We start from the raw sequence: 25,234 nt of genomic DNA, 5'->3' as shown, positions 1-25,234 counted from the left end.
TTAGGTAGGTGTAAAGAGTTGTGACGGGGCGGGGGATGTGCTCCTCCAGCTACCCCACTGCTCCACATCAATCTCTTTCCGCTTAGTGCGCCACTGCTGATGGAGCTGCTTCTCTTCTCTTCTATTTGTAGATACTGGGTGCTGGGAAACTGCAGAATGCGTCCTTTGGAGGAGGACGTTGTTATACTGCTCACTGCTATTCACTCCTCCAGAGTGAATCTGTCCTCTGCCGGACAGTAGGGCAGCAGAGAGCGGGGGGCAGGTTGAGGAGGGCAAGCGGGGCTCACAGGGTGGGTCACAGGCTGCACCCGATCTGATCGGGCCGCCTCTGTGATCCTGCTGATGGTGCACTCTAGCCGCGGCCGCCAGCTAATGGCGGCGGCACTTGCCATGTACTTGTGGGCTGTTTAGCCTGCTTTGGTTTCTAAAGCCAGGCTCACCTGTGCTCTGTGATGCCCCAAACTGTCGAGCTGGAGCCGCGCTCTTGTCTTTTGACTCTTGGCTTTCTCCATGCTCCATGCTCCTCCCGCTGCCTCCTGCTAACTCGCGTGTGTGGAAGGGCCCACGGTGCAGGTCAGTAGAGGTGAGGTGAGGTGGCTGGTTAGGGGCTTGGAGGCTCAGAGACACAAAGCTGCCAGTGTCAGCATCTTCCTCATCTTCTTCGCTCTGTTGTGAGATGCCGCGTCGGTTGGTGCAAAACCACGAAATGGAACGTTCTCCTGCAAAACCACGAAATGAAACGTTTTCCCGGGGACAGTTTGCAGTGCTATTGAATGGTTTGAGAGAGGGTGCAGACATTATCATGTTACGGACCGACTCACGTGCCTCATTTTGTTCTATACTTCAAACAAATCTCTCTTACTTACATAGAAGTTTCCCCACAGGCTCAACCACAAAGGCATACTTATGAATAAACTGGACATAGTATTCACTCAGACTGAGAAATTATCCAAGTGAATACTTGTCAATGGGGTTGAGGTGCCTTTTAATCGATAGGACCAAATCGGCTTTAGGCTAATCCCATCCCGAGATAAATGACCCACATAGTCAACTACGCTCTTCAAAAGCATGCCTCTCTCACCCAGAATTTGCAGAACTGTTTCCGGATCATCATTGTGTTCCTGGATGGTCTTAGCATATTTCAAAATGTTATGTTGGAACGCTTTTACGTCTTTAATGACCTTAAATAAAATATCAATGAGCTTCCGATATGCTCTATCCCTGGGTGCTACTCTTAATGGGGGTCCTAAGTATCTAAAGGTGCCAAAGGGAGTCACAAATGTAGTATGATACTTGGAAGAATCAGAAAAAACAACCTGCTGATAAAATGACTTGAGATCAATGATCAAAAAGTATATCGACTCACCAACAGCTTTCAACATACCTTGTATGCGGTGAAGGGGATGACAATCTATGATACTTTTTTTATTGAGAGAGCATAAATCAATATATAACTGAATGTCCCCTGATTTTGCTATAGCTATTACATCAACTGCACCAACTCGGAATTGTAAGTAGGTTCTATGATTGTGTCAGCACACATTCAAACTAATAGTTTCTTTATGTCATACTTAATGCTAAATGGCACTGGCTTGGTATGTGTTTAACAGGTATGGCACCTGAGTTTAGCTTAATGGCATGCAAAGCCTCTCACACATCCAACCTCAGAATGATACACTTGTTTATACTTGTCACAATAGCTTCTACACAACCACAGCCCGCATCCACTGATGAAATGGGCATTCAGCCCAAGTATTAGGACAATCAGTACTTTGATTCAAAACTGTCCTGTTCCCAGTTCGAGCCATCCCACTATGTCTCAACCTTTGTCTACAATTTAAATTTTGGTGTTGATATAGTGCCCCAAAAACTATAAAACATTTCAAAATACCCCATCATAATAATGAACAGTTTTCCAAAATCTTTGGGGGTAGACAGCAGGCCACAAAGCACTTCCTCATTCCACTTTTCTGTAAGAGTGACATCAGATAAGATGATGATTGGTGAACTAGAATCAGCCATAATGTTTAGACAGGCCCCATCAGTGTGAACCATTGTTTAGGCTCTAGAAATCTTGGAGCACTTTGTTTGAGAGCAGTCAGACAATAGTCAAATCTTCATTTCTGACAACATCCTGCTCCTAGTCTTCAATACCTTTACAGTTCCTTAATTTATGCTGCTCTTACAGACACTTTAAATAAACAGCCATATATTTTGCATTTAACGCATGTTCACAAAGCTGGGCATGTAGGGCAATTACCCTAGAGCTACATCTAAGTTAATTTATATATTTCTTCTGCATCGCTCTGCCATTTTGACCCTTATTCCCAATGGCACACACATTAACGGAAAAACCAGAGTCATCCGCATCTGAAGCTTTTACAGAAATTGTTGAACTCTCAATACCATAAGCAATATTCAGAACATCTTCCAACATTGGATTTCAGTCATGAATTTTGCTGCAAGCACAGTTAAACTCATCTCAAAGAAACTTGTCTTCATTCTCCCACAATTCACATTTAGATGCAAAAATTCTCTGCAATAAAATATGTGACTTGTATGGGCGATGGCAAGTGGTGGAATGTAAGGAAAGTAACCTTGTGTCATGATGTAGACCGGGGAGCTTGGGGTAAAAGTGTCAAGTCAAATGTTAGCATGGAAACTCTCATGGGTCCCAAATTAGAACCCTGAATCAAGACACAACCTCTGAAATGGAATGATTATCTATGTGTCTGAAGTGTTCTGTTTTGGTAAATGTGTTATGTGCTAGCTCTTAGTATTGTGTAAAGTATATATTAAGTGTTCTATCCTTATTTATAGTTAATTAGGTTTGCTATGAATCTCTCATACTAGTAACTTAGCAGACCTTTTAGTTCTTGTATTTAAATGTTCCAGAGATGGTTTATTGAGATGGTGGGATGTGTTACATGTTGTATTGTTATGCGAGGTTTGCTTCTTTAATGTTATGTGACAGACTTCTGCAATGTAGACTTGGTGGCCAGTCAAAAGCTGTGCCTGGCTAGGTGTCATGTTTGTACTTCTACTCTTATAATAAACCTACTTTCTCATCAAGCGTGTGTGCTGCTCCTTCTAAAGCTATCACATCACTAAGGCATGTTTGTGAGCTCCAGGTGTTAACCTTGGAAGAACCTTTCTTTCAGGTTCATAAAGATAGGGTGGTCCTTTGTACAAACTTTGCATTCTTCCTAAGGTGATCTCTTCTTTCCACTTTAACCAGTATTTAGAACTTCCAGTCTTCTTTCTGCAACCTAATTTAGTTGCAGAAAGGGATCTTTATACCTTAGATGTCAAACAAGCCCTAATGTACTGTATAGGTAGAACAATAACATTTTGAAAAACCAACCGTTTGTTTCTTTTTCTGAACCACATGAAGAAAGGCTTTGTTAAAATCAGGCATAGCCAGGTAGATAGTGAAAGGCATCCAAACATGTTACGCAAAAGCTAAAATCGTTTTGCCTGTTCCTCCTAGGACCCATTCCAACAGAAAGAAAGGGCCCACTATGGCCTTCCTTGGGGACATCCCAATAGCTGACATTTGTAAAGCCGCAGCTTGGTCTACACTACACACTTTCACAAAGCACTACTGTAAAAACCTATTAGCCCACAAGCAAGCAAATGTTGGTCAGACTGTACTGCCTACCCTTTTTCAAGCTTCTGCAACATCCACAAGGAAGCCACTGCTTAGGGAAGGACCGCTTTACAGTCTTTGCACAGAATGGGTATCTACTGTCATACAAAACCTTGAACGTAAAATGTTATTTACACTATAAGCATCTGCTTGTGGCATCACATCTGCCCATACTCTTCCCTGGACACCGCGGGCTGTTTTCAGTTACCATTGCTGTCTACTTCCCTTTGATGGTCATATATCTATCTCTCTCTTTCCTGTGCCACGTTGCTCCTGTCATCCTTACCCACTATGCAGAAAAACAATCTAACAATGGAGCCGTTGACCATGCTTATTGCAAGTAAGAGGTGGAGACCCACTACCTCCTGATTTGAGAAAAAGTATTTGAAGAAAAACTACTAGCACAAATCCAAGCCCAACACTATATAGCAGGACTATGTACAGCATGTGAATCTGCAGCATTACATGCCACAAACAGATGCTTACAGGGTAAGTAGCATTTTCCTTTTTGTGCGTAAATATGCTTTCTTCTATGTAGTAAAAAAATATTTCAAACAGAAGGAAAATAATCTGCCCCCCTTGATAAATCCTCATATGGTGCCAGGTTTCCAACTTTTTATAATTGAGTAAAATATTCCAAAGAACACCTGGCAATCTGTTTCCATGGCATCATCTGGAAAACTTTGTGAATTCCATTTTCTACAATCTGCATACGTATATTCTTGCATGTAGGGAAAAACGAGGAAGCGCAAATGCTAACTTTTTTCTTTTTCTACCACCACTGGTAAAAGATGTTTGTGCATGGACAACCTCCTTCTTCTATCCCTTCTTACCATACATCTGACATTTGGGTGTGGTCTCTTCCTTTTCCTCACTCTGGAACAAGATTTACTTCTGTGTCTGACATAAGTAAATCTATGACCCTTTGCAAGTATTACTCTTTGCAGATTATGAAGGGACCCAAAAAGATTTTGTGAATACCCACAAAGTATACAAAGCATTCCCACCCATCTATGTTGCTCACGGATTTACTCATACAAACATATTTGTATGAGTAATACTCTTTCTCATTGAAAATCAAACTTTTGAGAACACAAAAAAAGGTTTGTACTAGACCCTAAGACTATTCACGTGTAAATCACTCTTACATGAGCAAACCATTTTGAGAATTATGACCTGAAGATTTTTCTGCATCCTTATTTTAGTGTCCATTAATGACGGTATGTGTTCTCATCCTAGGCTATTGGCTGCGTTTTGAGCTACTTGACTGATACAAAGAGGAAGCATACAACGATTCTCTGGGTAAATCTGCGTGAGGAGGTGGTGTTTGAATGCAATGAACAAATGTACACACCCAGGGAACCTGGAAACCTGGAGCAACCCATTCTGGTGCCTGCATCGTCCCCAGAACAATTAGAGGTGAGTAGCTTTGGAATCGACACAAACCAACATAAAGGTCCTAGAAGCTGTCCGAGCTAATTAAGATTATTTGCAAAATTTCTTTTTCCATGATATTTCTTTTATGTTCTTATGGTTGCACTTTCCTTTAATGGTTTTATCTTGAGAGTTATTTACATAGCAGTCAATGCACACCCACATGATCCCATTGCAAAGGAGAAAGGGACATGATGGAGATAAACATATTATCCCTATTCTCTTTCAATTTCCCTATGTGGTTAGAGCATTGTCTCTGCATAAGTAAGCAAGCGTTTGTATTCTTGCCTTTCAAATTTGCTAATACTTAAATATTAGAAACATAATTTAGGCAAGACTCTCAAGACACGAATCATGGTGCCCTCTCAGATGGACCCAAATCTAATTTTGGCTCTAGAACGCAGAAGTCGTTTTTCATGTGTGAAAAGCACATTTCTGTTAAAGGTTTGTAAAATCTAAAAAAAAAAAAGACATTCTTTCAACTTTAGTGTCCAGTAGGGATACTCTACCAATTAAATGCAAAAGTCCTAAGATTGATAATTAGTAATATAAAGCATATTTATATAACGCACATTCTGCCATTCGTATGGCCCCCAACACTAAAGCATACCACAACACCACAACTATGCAGAGAGGCCTACATTAGATGAGCCAGGAATGGCTGATAAGGTCAGAAGTCTCATTTGAGTGGCTCTAGTGACGACACACGGTGGGGGCAGAGGCAGATCATGAAGGGGCAGCTAAGCTACTACTAGCTGCACATATCAAGGAAGGAAAGTAGAGCAAGGCCGGACAGGAACAGGGAGTGGGACTAGCCCTCGGCAGGATTTGAGCTCTGGCTACTCATTGAGAGTAGGACGGGATTGGGGGAAAAAAGCAGCAGAGCAGATCAATAACAGGTAGCAAATGATTGATTTTTTTGGAGGTATTTTCAAATCGAACATAATAATAACTATTGCATGTTCTTGGAGTCCCGTTGATACTCAAGAGTATGACTGCCTTCCTGTATATGTTAGGAAACCTTCTATCAGCCTGGACAGTGACTTGTCTAGATGAACCTATTCCGACTGAAATGTTTCAAACACGCACCACGTCTCTGTTCCAGGTCACTTTAGACGACAGAACCTGCAAGCACAACCCTAGTTTGAAAAAATGTCGAGCAAAAACCTTAAGAATTTTTATCCTTGTCTTCATCTACGAAGCATTATTGAAATGTGTTGCATTTCCTCATTATTCTCACCCCACTGGAAAAAAAATACAAAATCCTCGAGCAGTCCTGTGAAACATTGGTGTCTAATCGTGGTAATCTGTATGTTTTGGTTATTTGCTTTTGAGCCTTGTATAGTGTGATGTTTTCAGCTTAAATGGTGGTAATGTATTATCGCTGAAAAGCAGTGTCATTTTAGCTCTCTTTGTAATTCTCTCCGAAGAAATTACCACTGCCATTCTGTACCATGTCAATGGTAATCCCTTAGTATGGAATCCTCCAGCGATTAATCATCTCAGAAATAACAGCGATGGAGGGATTTAGGTTAACACTTTTCGCCTTACTAGAAATGCCAAAGTGTTTCATAATATAAATGTTAAATTCAGAGCTGTATGAAGCTGCACACATTAAACATGAGGAACAGTAGGCCTCATGGAAGTAGGCCCGTTGTTTTTGGCTCATTTGTAACAGCAGGCATGGTATACATTTTGAAAGCTTAAAATGTCATGGTTTTGAAAAAAATCAAGAATGCACTACCAGAAATCCTTTGGATGATTTATAGTCAACAAACATAGCATTACCTGTTACTTGCATATCTCCACAGGAGCTGGAGGTTTCGGTCAAAAACAGCATTCTGACGTCACAGAAATGGCTGGAAGTGTACCTGGAGCAGGAGAAGCAGATGAAAATGTTTAAGAGCTGCATGACGATGCGAGAGATTTTTAACCATCACAAAAGCACCTGCCAGGGACTGGTTTACAAACGGATTCCCATCCCGGACTTCTGTGCACCAAGGGAACAGGTACTTGGAACTAAATGATTTATGGTTCATTTTTAGACGTCAGATATTTAATCCGCAGACGGTTTACACCACTTCAAACACCTTTTGCAGACAGTTGGATTACATTTCTTAATTTTTCGGTGTTTCTTTTGATACTGAGTGATGGAGCTGACTCAAAAATAGACTTAAAAATTCTAGATCAATTCCAAGAATGCAAATAGCTTATAGAATGTGCTTTATGCAACCCCTGTTTGCGCTGTTTTGCATGTTAACTGGGCGCGCCCAGCACAGTCCAGGACCAAGCACCCCTTCAGCCAAGAAATAGCGTTGGTTTGAGTGCCTGAGCTGACTCTGTGCCTGAATGCAGTGCAGGCGGTGCAACGTAGACCCATCCGTCTGTTCAGCAAACGCTCCATGCTTCTATGCACACCACTCCCTGCCGACCCTACAGGGGACTTTCCAAACCTCCACCATAGATCATTGCAATCAGTATCATTAAGGCTTTTGCACCCCACCCCCATGGATCATGGTGTAGGTTGCACTTGCACACACTCTTTGAATGATACCTCTAGCTGCAAATTCCTCACGTTTTGAATTCCCCACAGATGTCAGACTGGATCCAGAACCTTTTCCCAGCTATCGCTCCTGTGCAGCAGTAGGTGATACCTTTAGAACTCAGTGAAGGCCGTGTCTTGCCTTCAGAGTCATATGCAGACACCTTCCCTTTGTGGTGACGTCAGTTTCTTTTCTTCCACACCAGTAGAAATTGATCCCTAGCTCTATTCCCAAAACTTCGGTGCTTTACTGATCTCCCCACTTTTGATTTGGCATTTTATGTGGCATGAACAAGGCCCAAGGCATTAGAGCACTCTGTGTATAGGGTGACCAACTGGCATGGGTGCAAATTCAAGACGGTGAGTGTAAAAATTCAGGACAATGGGCCAAAATTCAGGACACAAATTCAGAACACAAGACCTACTATTTTGCAGATACATCCGGAGACATTAGGTTGCGCCCTGATGTGGATGGGTTGGTTAATGCCCTGTAGGTAGCTCCCCACAGGTCTCCTTAAAAAACCTTTGAGTATCTGACAACACTGATAGGCGAAGGTCAAACCTTCTAGACGCCTACATATCCAGTTTCCTGAGGCAGTGTGTCAATATCTCTAGGGTAGAATGGAGCTAGTTGGGTGGAGAATGAGGACAAAAAAAAAAAGAAATCAAGAAAAAACTTCAGGAATAAAGGTACGTTTTACAGACACATCAGAGGAAGTTGCGCAATAGTATAAATACATAAAGGGGCATTTGGTGAGTCAGCATCATTCAATGGCCAGGTAAATTGTTACATTTACACTTTGCTTCAGCCCACCACTGCATACATCAACGGGCTATAGGTCAACCCACTTTATCATTGTGCCCTTCAGTGTGAGGGATGGCACAAAGTCACAGCCACTGTTCATATTTGTCTAAAAATAGTTCCTTTCTCTTAAACTACAAAGTAGGTTAAAAGTGTACTTTTTAAAATCTTTTTTTTTTAATTAATTTGAAATACCGGCTAGTTATATTGTATTCACTTCTTTTTAAAGTTCATGGTCTGTGTGTCTCCTAAAGCTTTAGGCATTACTGCCGTGGTGTCCTAGGCCGATGCAGGCACAGACCACATGCTGTAACTACAATATGGTCCATTGTCATTCTGTATGAGAGAATCAGCACAGACAGAATGACAATGGGGCTAATTGACAAGTCTGCAAAGAGCTGTGGAAGCCTTTTTACTTGAAAGAAATGTGAGCTGGCCCAAAACAATGACTGCTGTGAAACCCCTGAGGCTTCTCAAAGGGGTCATCGCAGATTCCTTCAAACTCCAGAATTACGGACAAAATGTGTCCAATAAAATAATTTTAACTTACAACAGACTAGACACCGAAATAACAGACGTCAGTGAAATTTACAGACTGTTGGTCATCCTATCTGTGTGAGCTCTAGATTATATTAAACATTTTTTAGGCACAAGGAAATGTAGTGATTTGCCCACAATCACAGGATGTTGAGCCCAGCTAGAACCAGAACCTGAGTCCCCAGTTCCAATGTTGGCAGCTGTGGCCGTAAGGCCACATCTCCACAGATTTAAATCATGGCACAAATGAAAGAAGCGGTTACGGACCTGCGTGTTTGCTTCTGGTGTCTTGGATCTAAGCTTGATTCGATGTCTTGCAATAAATGCTCTCTGAGGCACTCAAAGATCATCAAGGGGTGTGAGGCGAATCTGTTTGTTGCTGAGCACATGAGAGGGGGATCGTGGTCCAATTCTTGGACCCAGTCCCGATCTGAGTGGCAGTCCTGGTCCAGGTTGCGATCCTCAATTAAGTCCAAGGCATAGCCGAAATACAAGTCTCAATGCAAGCAAAAGAAGTCTAGGTGAGAGTCTTACCCCTGCTGCTCCTGCTCCAGCTCCAGAGAGAGATTGCACAGTCGGCACTCTAGGAGCCCAATTTCAAGTCAGACATCCAAATCCAACCCTATTCCTTGTCTGCAGTGCCTCACCTATACCCAGTCATTGTTGACACTATGGCAGACTGAGGCATTCAGGCAGGCTGTACTGCAGCTTTTTCACATGATGTAAGGACCCTCTTGAGTACCTTTTGGCCACATCAACCTAACAAGCCAGGGGCGGCTCTAGGCTTATGGCGGCCCTGGGCAGGGAGCGTAGGTAGGGGGCCCCGGAAGAGGGGGTCCGGGTGGGGTGGAGTCCCCCGGAGCTCAGTAAGGTGGAACAGAGCCAGAGGCCGCCAAATCCCTGCCAGGGGCCGCCTCACAAATATGTATCCATCCTCAGAGGATTATTATATTAAGGATAAATATTGGCGTGGTGGCCCCTGGGGTTTAGAGGCCCTGTGCAGGTGCACAGCTTGCACATGCCTAAGGCCGCCCCTGAAAAAGCTCTCAATCAGACTTAAACCTTTGGGGCTTACCCCAGTTTGACTGATGCCTGTGGGCTGACATCTGACAACCTGCAAGCGCCAGACAGTGCCTCCAATTCTTTGCTGTAGGCCTTACCGGTTCGGTACCTGAGGCACCAATTCTGGATCTGAACCAACACCAGTTTTAGATACAGAACGGAGTTCATTTCGATCTTTTCCGATGTCTTGTTATGAGATTACTAAGTTGTGGGAGGATTCTGCTCCATTACCAGGAACCACTACTACCAACAGCTTGAGAACATTTTTGGGGTCTGATTCATATGGAATTCAAAGCCTTGAGAATGCTCCACATGATGACAATGATGATGATGAGGAGGAGGTGAACAACTTGCTACTTCCTCACTATGCTGATGCTAGTCTGTATTTAGACTTCTAGAATGCCAGTGGCCTTGATACCTACCCTGCAATGGAATTGGATGCCCCATTAGGGTACCAACAGAGGAAACAATCTATTTTGCAGGCTCTCATAGTAGTGGAGGTGCTGGAACTGCAGTTACCTGCTGGGATACTATGGCAAATCTGCTTACAGAAATCTTGCAGGCTGACACTTGCTCTTCGAAGCCCTTGCTCCCCTTCAATGAAGTGTTGAAGGAGACCTTGTCAGTGACATAGTTTAAACAGTGTTCGGCATTACCAGTGAGTTTACCCTTTGCAAGGCTCCACAGGCCTGCACCTGGGGCCTTGGCCCATTTGAAATAGCACCAGGCACCAGAGAGCCTTATGGTGCAGGCTTCTTTCAACAACGTGACTCTGAATGCCTTTCCTGCTGCCCTACCTGTTGTGGAATTGAAGTACATTAATGCATTTGGCAAGAGTTTTTTTTGCCAGATTGCCTGTGTGGTTCTCTCAATGCAGTTTGTTTGTTAGGACTCTATAATCTTACTCTTTGGGAGACAGTGAGAAAAGTCCTGTCCACCCTCCCAATGAAATCCATAGTGCATTTGCCTGACAGTCCACAATGGGCCAAATACATTTCACAGACCTGGCTGGAAACTTCAGAATGTTAACAAGCACAAGTGTAGTGATTCAGCCTCATGCTTGGACGCCCGCTGCAGGCTTTTCCAGGGGTACTACAGGCATCCCTTCTGGACATGCCATATTTAGGCTCCCAGCTTTCCTGGGACAAGACTGGCTCAGTGTTGGAATACAACCTACTCTTTGGAAAGTTTGCATTCTCTGGCCCACAAGAGTCATCAACAATACCGTTCATTCCAGGGCTGCTCCTGGGGACTTGCTTACATCCAGAGACGGCTCTCCCAGGTGGTGCACCTGCCCACACAGCCCTATCATGGCTCAAGAAGAAGTCTTAGGAGCATAGGCTGTGACTATTTTCAAGATCAGCCCTCCTCTTCCTAGTTGCTACCTCAACCACTGCCAAATTGCTCTTTTTGCCCCTTTAGTGGGTCATGTGCTGCTGGTACAGGGCAGAATTCATTTTAATCCTCCTGGCTGGGGGCAGTTACTTCAGAGTAGTGGTGGATGCAGGTTGCTCATTATGATTACACCCTCCCTTAACTATCTATTCCCACTCCTATTCCCTATGTTTACATTGCGCCTACCAGACAGCACAAGCTGTTTTTTTATGATATACATATTGTCATCTTCCAGTGGGCTTAAAGTCAACCCATTGTTTACCATTGGTTTGGCTTTATTGTCAATCTCATTTACTTGCTGTTTGCACATCTCCTGGAGGATATCCTCATTAATTGTGTATTCTCCTCAATTTACTATGAGGGCTCTACTTTTTTATTTTTGGGCAAGCACTCTATAAAATTTTATGTGTTTTCCGGTTGCCTATCTAATGTACTTCTCTTCCCCTCCGTTCGCTCTCGCTCACCCTTGTGCATCTCCCTGCCCACCTCAGTGTTGCACCCACATTTGTGTGCTTCTCCCTTGCAATGCTTTCTCAACCACATGCTTCTCACCCCCAGCATCATGTTCCACTTCTCCCCCATATGCTTCTCTTCCAACCCAGCACTCCACATCTATCTCTCTCACATATTGTTCCTCACCCCTGTGTGTGCCTTCTGCCTCCCACCTTTTATGTTTTTTCACACCCCTGTTGTTACTTTGCCCCCCTGTATTGCTTCCTTCACCTCGTGTTGCTTCTTTCCCCATTGCCCTGCTTGCTACTCCCTCACCCATACCTTCCATGTTGCCCCCCCAACTGAGTCCTCCAGGTTGCTTCCACCACCTGCTTAAAATAAAACCTTTGCCTTACATTAATTTTTTTCTTTACTGATCCAATTTGGATCAGTAATTAAAATTAAAAAAAAAGGAAAAGAGCCTATGTCGTAGCATGTTCTATTTGTTGGTTTCCGTTTTATCCATGCTTCACAGCATTAAACCTTCGGCAAACCCGAGGTATTAATGGCGCGGCCTACAGGCTTTGCCAATGCTAGTTTTCTTCTGACCTCCGCAGATTAGGCCAACATTTTTGCTAGTGGAAACAATTTTATAAAGGAGGGTCTAGGGGATAATTTTTACCGACCAAATAATCTCCACACACCCATTCAAATACAGAAAAACAGCAAAGGAGATTACTGGTCAATTGGTCAAACCTAATACATATGCTCAGGAGGATAAGGACATCAGTCACAGGCGATTTGAATAGCACCAGGTTATGAAACAAGTCCCACCAGCCCACCGCTCTGGCGGAACATCGTCATCTGGGAGACTACTGGATAGAGGTCAAGTGCTGTACAACCACTCTACTGGTAGGTTGGCGACACAGACCTCAATACATCATCTCCCAGAAGACGATGTTCGGCCAGAGCAGTGGGCTGATGGGACTTGTTTCATAACCTGGTGCTACTCAAATCACCTGTGACTGATGTCCTTATCCTCCTGAGCATATGTATTAGGTTTGACCAATTGACCAGTAATCTCCTTTGCTGTTTTTCAACATTTTTGCTAATCAGGTTTATTTGTTGGTGCTCAAAGGGGCAATCATGTCTCTGAGGGGAGGAGCATGGCAAGGGGTGCTACCCCAGATACTACTTGGCCTCCCAAAAAGACGTTGGACTCAGACTGATTTCAGTCCTCAGTTCCATTACAACTAACTTCAGCAGGACAAAATTAAGAAAATGCTGACTATGGCTCATGTTCTTTCTGTCTTGGACCCCGGGTATTGAGTTTAATCCTTGGACTGCAGAGCACATACATTTGAGTGGCAGCAGTTCCACTGGTGTTTCTTTTGCTTCGTTGTGGAATTGCAACACTTCAGTTCCGTGTCCTGCCTTCTGGCCTCATCTTGGGTCCCCAGGTGTTTAAGAAATTAATGGTGTTGGTTGTCGCTAGAATTCGCTGGTCGGGAATTCACTTATTTCTGCACCTTGATGACTCAATGCTGAAGGTGAGCTTGCTCCAGGCAGTCCCTGATCAACTGGGGGCAACTATTTTCCCACTGTTCTCCTTGGCATTCTCGATCAAAAAAACTGAATACAATTTGTAAATATTGCAGAGGATTCAGTGTACAGGGTAAATTCTGAATATGGGGATTTTAAGGTCCTTTTAACCCTTGCAGCGAATCCAAGACAATTAGGTTATGACACCAATGTATCAGGCGTGTTCCTATAATCTGGCATAGAATTTTCTGTGGCATCTTTTTCTCCTTACTGCATGCATCATGCTGGGATCTAATGTCCCTTGGCACATGCGAGCTCTGCAGTGGAACATCCGCCTTCAGTAGCCTTAGCACTGGAGATGTCTCTGAGGCACATCGGATGAAGCAGCCCATGACATGTTGTGGTGACTGAAGGATGCAAACATGACTTGAAGAAGACCGTTTTCCTTACTTCTTCCAAAGCTGATGGATGCATCATTTCTGGGCTGGGGCAAGAAGAGTTTGGAGTTATGCACCACTTGGCTGGCCCTTAAGGCCTTCCTACAAATTACCTTCTTGATGTGTTTGGTCTTTGAGCTTATGCACAGCTGTTCTTTCAGGTTCCTGACCTTTACGACTGTCTTCCTTATTAAGATTACTTCCATGCATCGTGTCAGTGAACTGCAGGTACTATCTGTGTAACTTCCGTATAACACGTTCTTTCCAGACAAACTGGTGCATTGGACTTGGGGCTTCTATCTGGCAAAAATGGTGTCCTCTTTCCATGTGGGCTGTCCATCATGCTCCCCACTTTTTGTCTCCTCCACATTTGTGTGAGGAGGAGAAGCTTCATGAATTGTACACCAAGAGCGCTTTTATCTTGTATATTAACTATTCCTGGAGTTTGCTGGAGTTAGGAAGGAAATGGCAGTCCAGAAATGGCCCACAGGTATTGTTGTTTTTTCCGCTTAGTGCTGCAGGACTTCCTGATGTGAAGTCCACTCCTTTAACCCTCTATCTTTTGGGATGTATTGCTTTGGTACCTATTCAAAAGATGGGGAATTTGTTGTTAGAGGTATCCATCCAAAGTACATGTTACTTACCCTCAGTAGGTGAATACTCTTATCCAACTGCTGATTTATCACTGTGCTCTTTCGTCCCTGTTCTGGGGAATGAACGTTTAGGTGCTTTTGAGGTTCATAGTTTTGCACACTATTGCTGTTTTGAAATGGTTACTGATGCTCTATGTTTAGGGCCACTGGGAATATGCAATTGTGTGACCGGGTCATTTTTCTGAATAGTTATTGATTGGACGCATTTGCCTCATCTGGTGCATAATCTTCAGATTTTTAAAAAAAAAGTGTTTCTAGCTGTTAGAAATGGGGGTCTCTAGTTGGCAGAGGTAGATAACTTTGTCCAAATAGGGTCCCTTGCTTCTAAACAGGGTAAGGGGGATACATTCTTTAGATAACCCCTGCTCACCCCCTTGGTAGCATGGCACAAGCATTATCCCTAAGGCAATATGTAAAGTATTTGTATTAACTCTCACAGTAAGACAGTGAAAACACCACAAATGGACACCACACCAGTTTAGAAAAATAAAGTATCTTTATCTAAACTACACAAGCCCAAAACAACAAAAATCAAACATACAAAAACTAGGTAGAATGTCTTTAGAAAGGTTGTTGCAAAAATAAACTTGTAGATGATGAAGTGCAACACTTTACTCACAAAGTACCTGGGATGCATAACGCAAAACAAAAAAAAGGGTCGCAGAGAAGGCGATGCGTTGGTTCTTCCTGCACTCCGGGTCCAATGCGACATGATGGTGCCTTGATGCGTTGCGACGATCCGGTGCGATACGAGAAAATTGCATCTTTACTGCGATGCAACAACGTAGAGATGATGTGTGCATGCCCGTCGGCCGTGAGGCAACCTCGGTGGTTGTCTGAGCCACATCAGGCCCTGTGACACGCTTCTCCGGTGATGCCACTACACCCTCGATGATGGCGACACGCTTCTCGGATATTGCGGTGGTGATCAGCGGCAGGGCGCTTCCTCAGCGATGTGACGGCCCTGCAACACGCTTCTTCGGTGATGCGACAGCACCTTCTGTGCGGCGGCACGCTTCTCCGGTGAAGCGACAGCGAACAGCGGCATCAGCAACACGCTTCCTTGATGATGCAACAGCGGCTGCTGCGGCGGCATCATGCTTCTCTCATTGCATCGCGCTTCCATCTCCCTACAGCAAAAAGGCCTCACACACAGTTACAGGCACTCCAGGCAGACTGGAACTCCCAGCAAGGAAGTTCAGAGAAGCTGGGGGTGAAGTCCTTTTGTGCCTGGGACTTCAGAAACAGGAGGCCAGCTCTTCTCAGGCCCTTGGACACTTTTCTTCAGAGGGACTCAGCACACAGCAAAGTCCTTCTTCAAGTAGGGGACACAGCACTTAGCAAAGTCCTTTAGTTCTCTCCTCAGTAGAAACAGCAAACTGCAGGCCAACCCCAGACACACAGCAAGGGCAGTACTTATCCTCAGTCTCTTCAGCTGTCTTCTTTGGTAGGGATTCCTCTTGATCACGAAGTAGTCTAACTTTCAGGGGTTTCAGCTCCATATATTTATATACAAAAGTCTTTGTTCTCTATGTGTGAGGGGTCCTCGACCCAGTCCAAACCAGTTCTGGGTGCACTCTGCCAGTGCACAACTTCTTCCTTTGTAAGTGTGGGCCAGGGTCATCAGACGCACCACAGGAAGTGGAGCCAGAATTGTGAAAGGCAGGCACAGCCCTATTCAGGTCCAGGTGCTACTCAATCCACCACTCCAAATGCCGATAGGTCTATTCAGCCTAGTGCTGAATCACCGAGACTCCTGGAGCCATCCCAGCTCCTGTCACTTTCAAACCAGACAGTTAATCCACAAACATCCAGAGGCACACAGAAAGGTTGAACAAGAAAATAGCCACCTTCCAAAAGTGCTATTTTCAAACACAGTATTTTAAAAGCATCCCTCCTAAAAGATGTGTTATCAAATTCTGAGTTCATGGATACCAGATTTCAAATTTCTATCTTGCTCCTATGGGAAGATGTGCAGGTAAACATGTCACACAGGATTCCCCATTCTGGACTATGGGAAAAATAGCCTTTCAATAGTGAAAAAAATAAAATTGGCAGCATTTCACTATCAGGACATGTTACCCACAATAGTAAATGTCCTACCTTTTACATACACTGCACCCTGCCCAGGGGGGTACCTTGGGCCTACCATAGGCGTGTCCTAGGTGTAAGAAAAGGGAAGGGTAAGGCCCGGCAAGTGGGAACACTGGCAAGGTCGACATGGCAGTTAGCAAACTGCGCACAGGCACCGCAGTGGCAGCTCTGATGCATCTCTTTGGGGCTACTCATGTGGGTGGCACAATCAATGCTGCAGGCCCACTAGTAGCATTTGAATTTCCAGCCCTGGCAGACTCAGTGCCCTTTACTAGGGACCTACTGGTAAAACAAATATACCAGTCATGGATAACCAATCACAATAACAATTTACACAGAGAGCATATGCACTTTAGCACTGATCAGTAGTGGTAAAGTGCCCAGAGTCCTATAGCCAACAGCCACAGGTCAGGAAAAACAAAGGAGGAAGAAGCAAAAAGTTCGGGGATAACCCTGCAAATAGGGCCATTCCCAACACTAGTTTAAATAGTTCAAAAGTTTTTAAAAAAAGCAGTGACACGTTGTTGTGCAGTGAACGGTCCTCTGCAAAGTGTGACTGATCACCTTTCTCTTGCTGGTTGCTATACTTGGGTGTTAAATTGCAAATAATGAGGTGCACCTAAGGCCCAGACAATGTTAACAAGTTTAAAAATTACAAAATAAGAAGGAATACTGTTAAAAAATGTGCTGCATTAAGCTGCATTATTTGCCTTTTCATGCAACATAATTTACTCAACCCTGAAGCAGGCTTTGGCCCTCGCCTCCCGCATAATACCAGTAGCTCCATCTATATCTGAGGGCACAGAAGAGTTCCAGTTGAAACGGACATCTGCCTGCAAGGGTTAGTTCCTGTATGCGTCCCCGGGCTATCATTTCTGGAGGCAGGACGAGGCTACTACAGAGTCTGCTAACACCTACCAGGACATGGGAACAATTGAAGGTAAAGTTGTGGACTGAGTCAAACACCTTTGTGGAAATCAAAGTGTGATAAATTTGTGGTTAGAAAACACATCCACAAGAAAGGTAAATAATTTGTTCTACAGCAGAGCCCCAGCTACACTGTTGTTGGAATGTGTTTAGTCATATACAGTCTGCTTTTAAGGGTGGGTAATTGAAGCCTTCCTTCATGCTTCTATACCCCTGTCAAAGATTTCCATGGTGAAGATGCATATTAACTAAGTATGATTTTCTTGGGTGCTGCATAGTTACTGCACTGTGTTCGAGGCATATGAGCTGCAGATTCTACACTTTGCATCAGATCGCCACCTGGTGTTGGGCTCGGATGATTGCATGTTGTTGTCGTCTTGGAAGAAAGCTTTGTAGTCACGAGATAGGTGACTCCTCCCTTGGACGATAGTGCGCATGGGCATTAGCTCCATCCTTAGGTTGTTTTTCTCCACCACTGGGTTCGGATGCAACTTTTCCACTCCGGTTCGAAAATCTACTTTTCACAGACTTTGACGCGCAAAACTTTCTAAAAACAAACTTTAACATCAATATACATATAGACTCTACTTCATCACTTCGATTTGGGTTGTCGACGCGGGCCGTTGGGCCTACCCACGTGGTGAGTCCTACAGCTCATGGAAAGGACACCAGTCAAAAAATGCCCCGTGTGTGGAGCAAAAATTCCACACTGCGACCATTACGAGGTGTGTAACCTGTATTTATCACCTGAACATGACGAGTCGAGCTGCACAGCTTGTGCGTCCTTTCGATCCAAGAAGACCATTTGAGATCGGAGGGCCCGTCGACGCGACATGCAGAGAACAGCTCCGGAACCGGTGGATATCTTCAACGAAGGTCCATGTGTCCCTGAGGAAGATTCTGATGATCTTCAGATCGTATCTGAGGCAGACGACTCCGATGACTCCATACCATCAGGTCAACGCGTGAGTACGACTGCCCCAACCCCAACCCTAACCCCTAAACCAAAGGCTAAGGTCAAAACTCCGACTTCGGGCCCAGTCGAGACCGAGACATTGCTTGGAAAGCCCCGCCATCCAGCCCGGCTCCGAAGAAAATATTAAAGCCTTCCGGTAGCTCCATACCGAGCAAACCGCACGTGCCGTTACTACCAGCTTCCTCTGCACCGAAACCAAAAGAGGTCCCGGTTCAAAAAAATACTCCGAAACCGTCGACTCCTAAAGACAAGACGGCACCGAAACAAATGAAGCCTGCCTCCACCCCAAAATCCTCAGTGCCGAAACCTACAAAGCCTGCTTCCGATGCCTCCAAGCCCTCGAACCAGACCTCGACTCTGAAAACAATACCTTTGGTGCCGAAAAGTACGCCAAAGGACTATACAGCAACTCCTAAGGCTAGAGTCAAGCAGAACCCAGGCCCGGAACTGAAAAAATCGACGCCGAAAGCAATTTCTCAAGAAGAAGAGCTTTTTAGACCTGATCCTTTGCAAAAAAGAATATACATAGATCCAGAAACAGGACATGTTTCCACTATCCCACATAGGAAGAGGAAGATGGATACAGCACCTTCAACTCCAGTGCCTGTCAAGAGGAAGGATTCTGCCACATCATCTATGCACCCTTTTTCTCCTGTTCTTCCTCTTTCACCTTCTATTCCTTTTAACACCTCACCTCAAATTTCACCTGCTCGTTCACCACAAAATTCTCCACCTCAATCTTCACCTCCACAGTTACCTCCGCAGAATAAAGATGAGTATAACATAGGGGATTGGGGAGACCCAGATGAGCCCTTTCCATACCCTACTGATATACCAGACCGGGAATATCCAAACCCACAAGATGTACCAGATATCCCTGACCCACATACATATCCATCCAAACCATCTCCTCCTGAAGATAATATTGGGTTTGGACAACTAATTAATAGGGCTGCCATCTCTCATAATGTAACATTGCACTCAGATGAGGCAGAGGAAGATTTTTTGTTAGACACTTTTAAGCAATCACAAAAATCTGTTAAAATATTACCCATGATTAAAGGGGTCATTAAGCATGCCCCAGAAGTGTTTAAAGATCCTGTATGAGCTAGGATCATAAATCCAAGAATAGAAAAAAAGTACAGGTCCGCTCCTGGGGATTCTGCTTACATTAAAGGTCACCTACCCTTAGATTCCCTAGTCGTGTCAAACGCTAGAAAAAGATCAAATTCACAGACATCAGGTGAGGCACCACCTCCTGATAAGGAATCAAAAATAATAGATGCTTCAGGCAAAAGGATAGCTGCACAAGCGAGCAATACATGGCATATAGCTAACACACAAGCCCTCCTCGCAAGATACGACAGGGCTCATTATGACCAGTTAGAAACCCTTTTACAACATCTACGTGACCAATATAAGGCACAGGCAAATGACCTTGGCACAGGCAAATTACCTTATACTTTAGGGTAAGCGTATTTCAAATGCTTCAATCAAGTGCGCTCTTGATGTAGCAGACACTGCATCTAGAGCAATAAATACTAGCGTCCTCCTTAGAAGACATGCGTGGTTATGCATTTCAGGGTTTAAGCAAGAGGTGCAAACAACCGTCTTAAATCAACCATTCAACCAACAGCAATTGTTTGGTCCAGAGGTAGACGTAGCACTTGAAAAAATGAAAAAAGACACTGATACTGCAAAATCTATGGGGGCTTTGCAGTCCACTCAACCAAGAGGCTCCTTTCGTCACTCCTTTTATAGAGGAGGCTCCAAACAAACTGGAGCAGACAATTCAACTTCCTTTAAAAACAATATGCAAACATCCTCCAATAGAGGATATTTTAAAGGTGGTTACAGAGGGAATAACAATAAAGGACAAGGTCGAGGTAATAACAACAATCGATCCTCTTCCACCACTAAACAGTGACTTCCTTCAGCTCCCCCAACAGCATACCACTCCTGTAGGGGGAGATTAAAACACCTCCTACCTGTCTGAAATTCCTTCACAACAGACAAGTGGGTAAGACAAATTATCCAGTATGGTTACTGCCTAGAGCGTACAGCTACCCCTCCACATATACCACCCAGACAGCGTCCAATGTCCACAGAACATCTAACGCTGCTCCAACAAGAAGTTCTCTCATTGCTGCAAAATGATGCAACAGAGCTAGTTCCGTTAAAACATCAAGGAACAGGGGTTTACTCACTCTATTTCCTAATACCCAAAAAAGACAGAACACTAAGACCAATTCTAGACATAAGGACTGTCAATCTGTTTATACAATCAGATCATTTTCACATGATCACTTTCCAACAAGTACTCCCATTGTTGCAACAAGGCAATTTCCTAACCACACTAGACCTCAAGGACGCCTACTTCCACATTCCCATTCATCCTTCTCACAGGAAGTATCTCAGATGTGTAATAGAAGGACTAAAAGTCCTTCCATTCGGGGTCACAACTGCACCACAAGTGTTTACAAAGTGCCTAGCAGTAGTAGCAGCACACCTCAGAAGACATATCCACGTCTTCCCATACTTAGACGATTGGCTCATAAAAGCCAAGTCATTCAATCAGTGTGTCCAACACACATCTCAAACAATTCAAACACTGCACTACTTGGGGTTTACAATCAACTACACCAAGTCTCATCTCCAACCCTCTCATGTACATCAATACCTAGGGGCTACCAAAAACACCAAATCAGCTCTAGCGTATCCCAGTCCAGCCAGAATACAGAGCATTCAAGCATTAGTTACAAGGTTTCAAAACAAACACTCTCTCCCAGCCAGAGTGTTAATTAAATTAATAGGCATCATGTCATCTTGCATTTTCATTGTACCATGTGCAAGACTGCAAATGCGTCCATTACAGGAATGTCTAGCACATCAGTGGAATCAGGCACAAGGACAACTAACAGACCTGGTGTTGGTGGACAGCTGCACACATCGCTCTCTGCTGTGGTGGAACACCAAAAACTTGTTCACAGGGTGGGCGTTCCTAGAGCCAGTTCCACAGCAATTAGCGCATCCCTGACAAGATGGGGAACACATCTGCTCCACCACAAAACTCAGGGAAGATGGACCGCTCAACAAAAGGTGCTTCACATCAATCACCAAGGATTGCTGGCAATTTTCCTAGCACTAAAGTCCTTTCAAGTGCACATATGGAACAAAGGTGGCTTAATCCGGATGGACAACATGACAGCCATGTACTACATACAAAAACAAGGAGGCACATATTCCCTGCAGCTGTCCTAGCTCGCACAAAACATTTGGAGATGGGCCATTCCACAAAAGATATATCTGCTTGCAGAACACCTTCCAGGAGTTCACAATCAGATAGCTGATCTGTTAAGTCAACAGACACAACAGATTCACGAATGGGAACTACATCTGCAAGTTCTTCAACCATTCTTTCACAAGTGGGGTCATCCAGACATAGACCTGTTTGCCACACATGAAAACGCAAAATGCCCAACCTTCGCCGCCAGGTTTCCACACCTGTTGTCCAAGGGCAATGCGATATGGATGAACTGGTCAGGCAGATTTGCGTACGCTTTTCCGTCAATCCAACTAATACCACTAGTGGTACGCAAGCTCAGACAACAGTCTCTCAAACTGATCCTGGTAGCTCCCACATAGGCACACCAACCGTGGTTCACCTCACTGCTAGAACTTTCTCTAGTTTCACACCAAAAACTATCTCTGACACCATCCATGCTAAAGCAGAACCATGGAGACATCAGGCATCCAGATCCAAGTCAACTGAATCTAGCAATCTGGCTCCTGAAGTCTTAGAGTTTGGTTACCTTAACCTGCCACCAGACTGTATGAATATCATTAAAGAAGCCAGAAGACCTACTACTAGAGCATGCTATGCTGCTAAATGGAAAAGATTTGCCATTTACTGCACTAATAATCAAATTGATCCTTTGGATGCTTCCATCCCAAAAAAATTATGTTACCTTCTCTATTTACAGAGATGTAATCTGGCATATTCATCTATACAATTACATCTTGCAGCCATTGTGGCATACCTACAAAACAGACAACATATGTCGTTGTTTAGAGTACCAGTAATAAAAGCTTTTATGGAGGGATTAAAAAGAATTATTCCTCCTAGGTTACCACCCTCTCCAGTGTGGAACCTAAACATTGTTCTCACAAGGCTCATGGGACCCCCTTTTGAACCTTTACACAAATGTGAACTGCAATTTCTTACATGGAAAACAGCTTTCCTCATTGCTATTACCTCTCTTAGAAGAGTTAGTGAGATTCAAGTTTTCACTATACAAGAACCATTCTTACAATTACACCGTAACAAAGTGGCTCTGAGGACTAATCCTAAATTCCTTCCTAAAGTAATTACTCCTTTTCATCTAAACCACTCTGTAGGGTTACCAGTGTTTTTTCAAAACCCAGACTCTGTAGCAGAGAGAGCTCTACACACAATAGATTTCAAAAGAGCTTTTCTCTATTACATTGATAGGACAAAATCCTTTCGCAAAACAAGGCAACTATTTGTAGCTTTCTCCCCTCCACACAAAGGCAACCCCATTTCTAAATCAGGAATTGCAAGGTGGATTGGTAAATGTATACAAATATGCAATCACAAGGCAAAACGCATATTAACAGTTCCTCCTAGAGCCCACTCCACACGCAAACTAGGAGCCTCCAGGGCTTACTTAGGGAACATTCCCCTAGAAGACATCTGCAAGGCAGCAACATGGTCTACAACACACACCTTTTCTAAACACTATTGTGTTGATGTGCAAGCCAAGCAGCAAGCTGCAGTAGGCCAATCTTTCCTCAAAACTCTTTTTCAAACAACAAATAAAGGGCACCACAGCTAGGGGAGACACTGCTGCACAATCGATGCAAAGTGTAGAATCTGCAGCTCATATGCCTCGAACGGAAACTGCTACTTACCAGTATGCATCTGTTCTTGGCATGTAGAGCTGCAGATTTCTACACGCCCTCCCGCCTCCCTGGGACCTGTAGCTGTTCCAGTTTTATCTTAATTAGATATACACGCATGGACATCCTTTCTTTCTTTCTACTAACTCCATCATTTCCCATCATGGTGAAAAACAATCTAAGGATGGAGCCAATACCCATGCGCACTATCGTCCAAGGGAGGAGTCACCTATCTCGTGACTACAAAGACTTCTTCCAAGACGACAACAACATGCAATCACCCGAGCCCAACACCAGGTGGTGATCTATTGCAAAGTGTAGAAATCTGCAGCTCTACATGCCAAGAACAGATGCATACTGGTAAGTAGCATTTCCTTCTCCTGCATGCCTGCATCCACACATGTAATATACAGGCACACTGGCAAAAGCATTCTCTCATTTTCATGTAGCTGCGTCTTATTTCCAGGTATTTTAGGTAACTAAAGTTTTTTTGTTGTGTTATTATTAAACTTTTTACCCTTGCAGTAGGTGTTGGAGAACAAGCTACAGTTAGGCCCTATTGAGCAGGGCTAAAGTCCAATCTTTTCCTTTTTTTGTTACCCTGCACAATGTTGAACGTTAAGGAAAAAAACATAATGTTTAATATGGCCTTGTATAATGTGTATGTTTATTCTCTGCTGGATACCAAGGTTAGCCTATATTTTTTCAAAGATTCCCAAGTGCATCTTCTTAATCTGGGTTGGTCTATTAATTGTGTGTACACTTTAACCGGAAATGAAGAAGATTTCCCTGCAACCTATGAGTTTGTTCTGGTGAGGCATGGCAACCAAATAGTTTTTATTCAAACAGTGATCTGGTTCAACCATTGTCATCTACCTCTGATCAAGGAAATGTTCTTGTAAAAGCTTTCAAACAACAGACTGAGCACAATGTCTCCATATAGATTAATTGAGCTTAAATGAAGGTTCGAAGCATGCGTGCTGTTGATGCAGATGCTGTGCATAAGTGCGACCTTCTAGTGTTGGGCTCGGATGATAACAAGTTGTTTTTGTTCCAAAACGTTTTCTTCGAATCACGAGGCTGTGTGACTCTTCCTCTTGTTGATACTGGGTATGGTATTCAACTCCATTGAGATAGTTTTTTTCCATCAACGGGTTCGAATGTTATCTCTTTCGATCCAGTTTGAGACTCTTTCGGGCTCCCTTCGGTTCGCAAGTAGATCTTTCACTCAACTGTATTGTCTCGGTTGCATAGTTAGATTTGCATTTAGATCGATTACCTTTTCTGCGCAGTGGGTCTTCGACTTGCCTACGGGCCATGCCTGGTTGGGCTTCTTTAATTTCAGCAATTTTATCGGAGAACGACCTGCTAATGGAACGCACTCCATTCTGTTTCTGTCAAAAATATCACTCTAAATATAACCATACTGACCAACATTCCGTTGGTAATCTATGCCTCTCGCCTGATCATTGAGAGGAAATTGTAAGGCTTGCAAGTCATTTCGATCTAAGAAAACCCTTCAAAATCAACATGCCCAGCTCCAGGAGATTTAGAATAAGTAAGTGGACGAATACTGGACATTTTCAGTAAAAAAGAGGAAGAATAGGAGGATGCATTGGCAGCACAAGAGGAATCACTGTTTATACATGATTCCAAATCCGAGTCAGACTTTGAACAGGACTCCGCCAACTTCCAGCTGGCACAGTAGCATCGGACCATGAGTACCCCCAGTCCAAAGGCTAAAACATTGGCTCCATCCAAAAAGACTGCTTACGGTCCGCCACTGAAAAAATGCCATTGCGCGTACCGAAAAACTGGCTCTGAAGCCACGG

The 25,234-nt window shown here is 43.9% G+C and overlaps 1 protein-coding gene across 2 annotated transcripts in view; it reads left to right on the top strand.

The window, feature by feature from the left end:
• Positions 1-25,234, top strand: part of PALD1 (phosphatase domain containing paladin 1) — a 975,161-nt gene that overhangs the window by 643,762 nt on the left and 306,165 nt on the right. For both annotated transcript variants that reach the window (XM_078643067.1, XM_078643068.1), the window contains exons 14-15: positions 4,889-5,068; positions 6,895-7,092. In XM_078643067.1, coding sequence (XP_078499193.1) covers positions 4,889-5,068; positions 6,895-7,092 — 378 coding nt within the window. The remainder of the gene's footprint in view (positions 1-4,888; positions 5,069-6,894; positions 7,093-25,234) is intronic.

The sequence above is a fragment of the Lissotriton helveticus genome, chromosome 5_1 (assembly GCF_964261635.1).
Source record: "Lissotriton helveticus chromosome 5_1, aLisHel1.1, whole genome shotgun sequence".
Lineage (NCBI taxonomy): Eukaryota > Metazoa > Chordata > Amphibia > Caudata > Salamandridae > Lissotriton > Lissotriton helveticus.
This window is presented reverse-complemented; position numbering and strand designations above follow the sequence as displayed.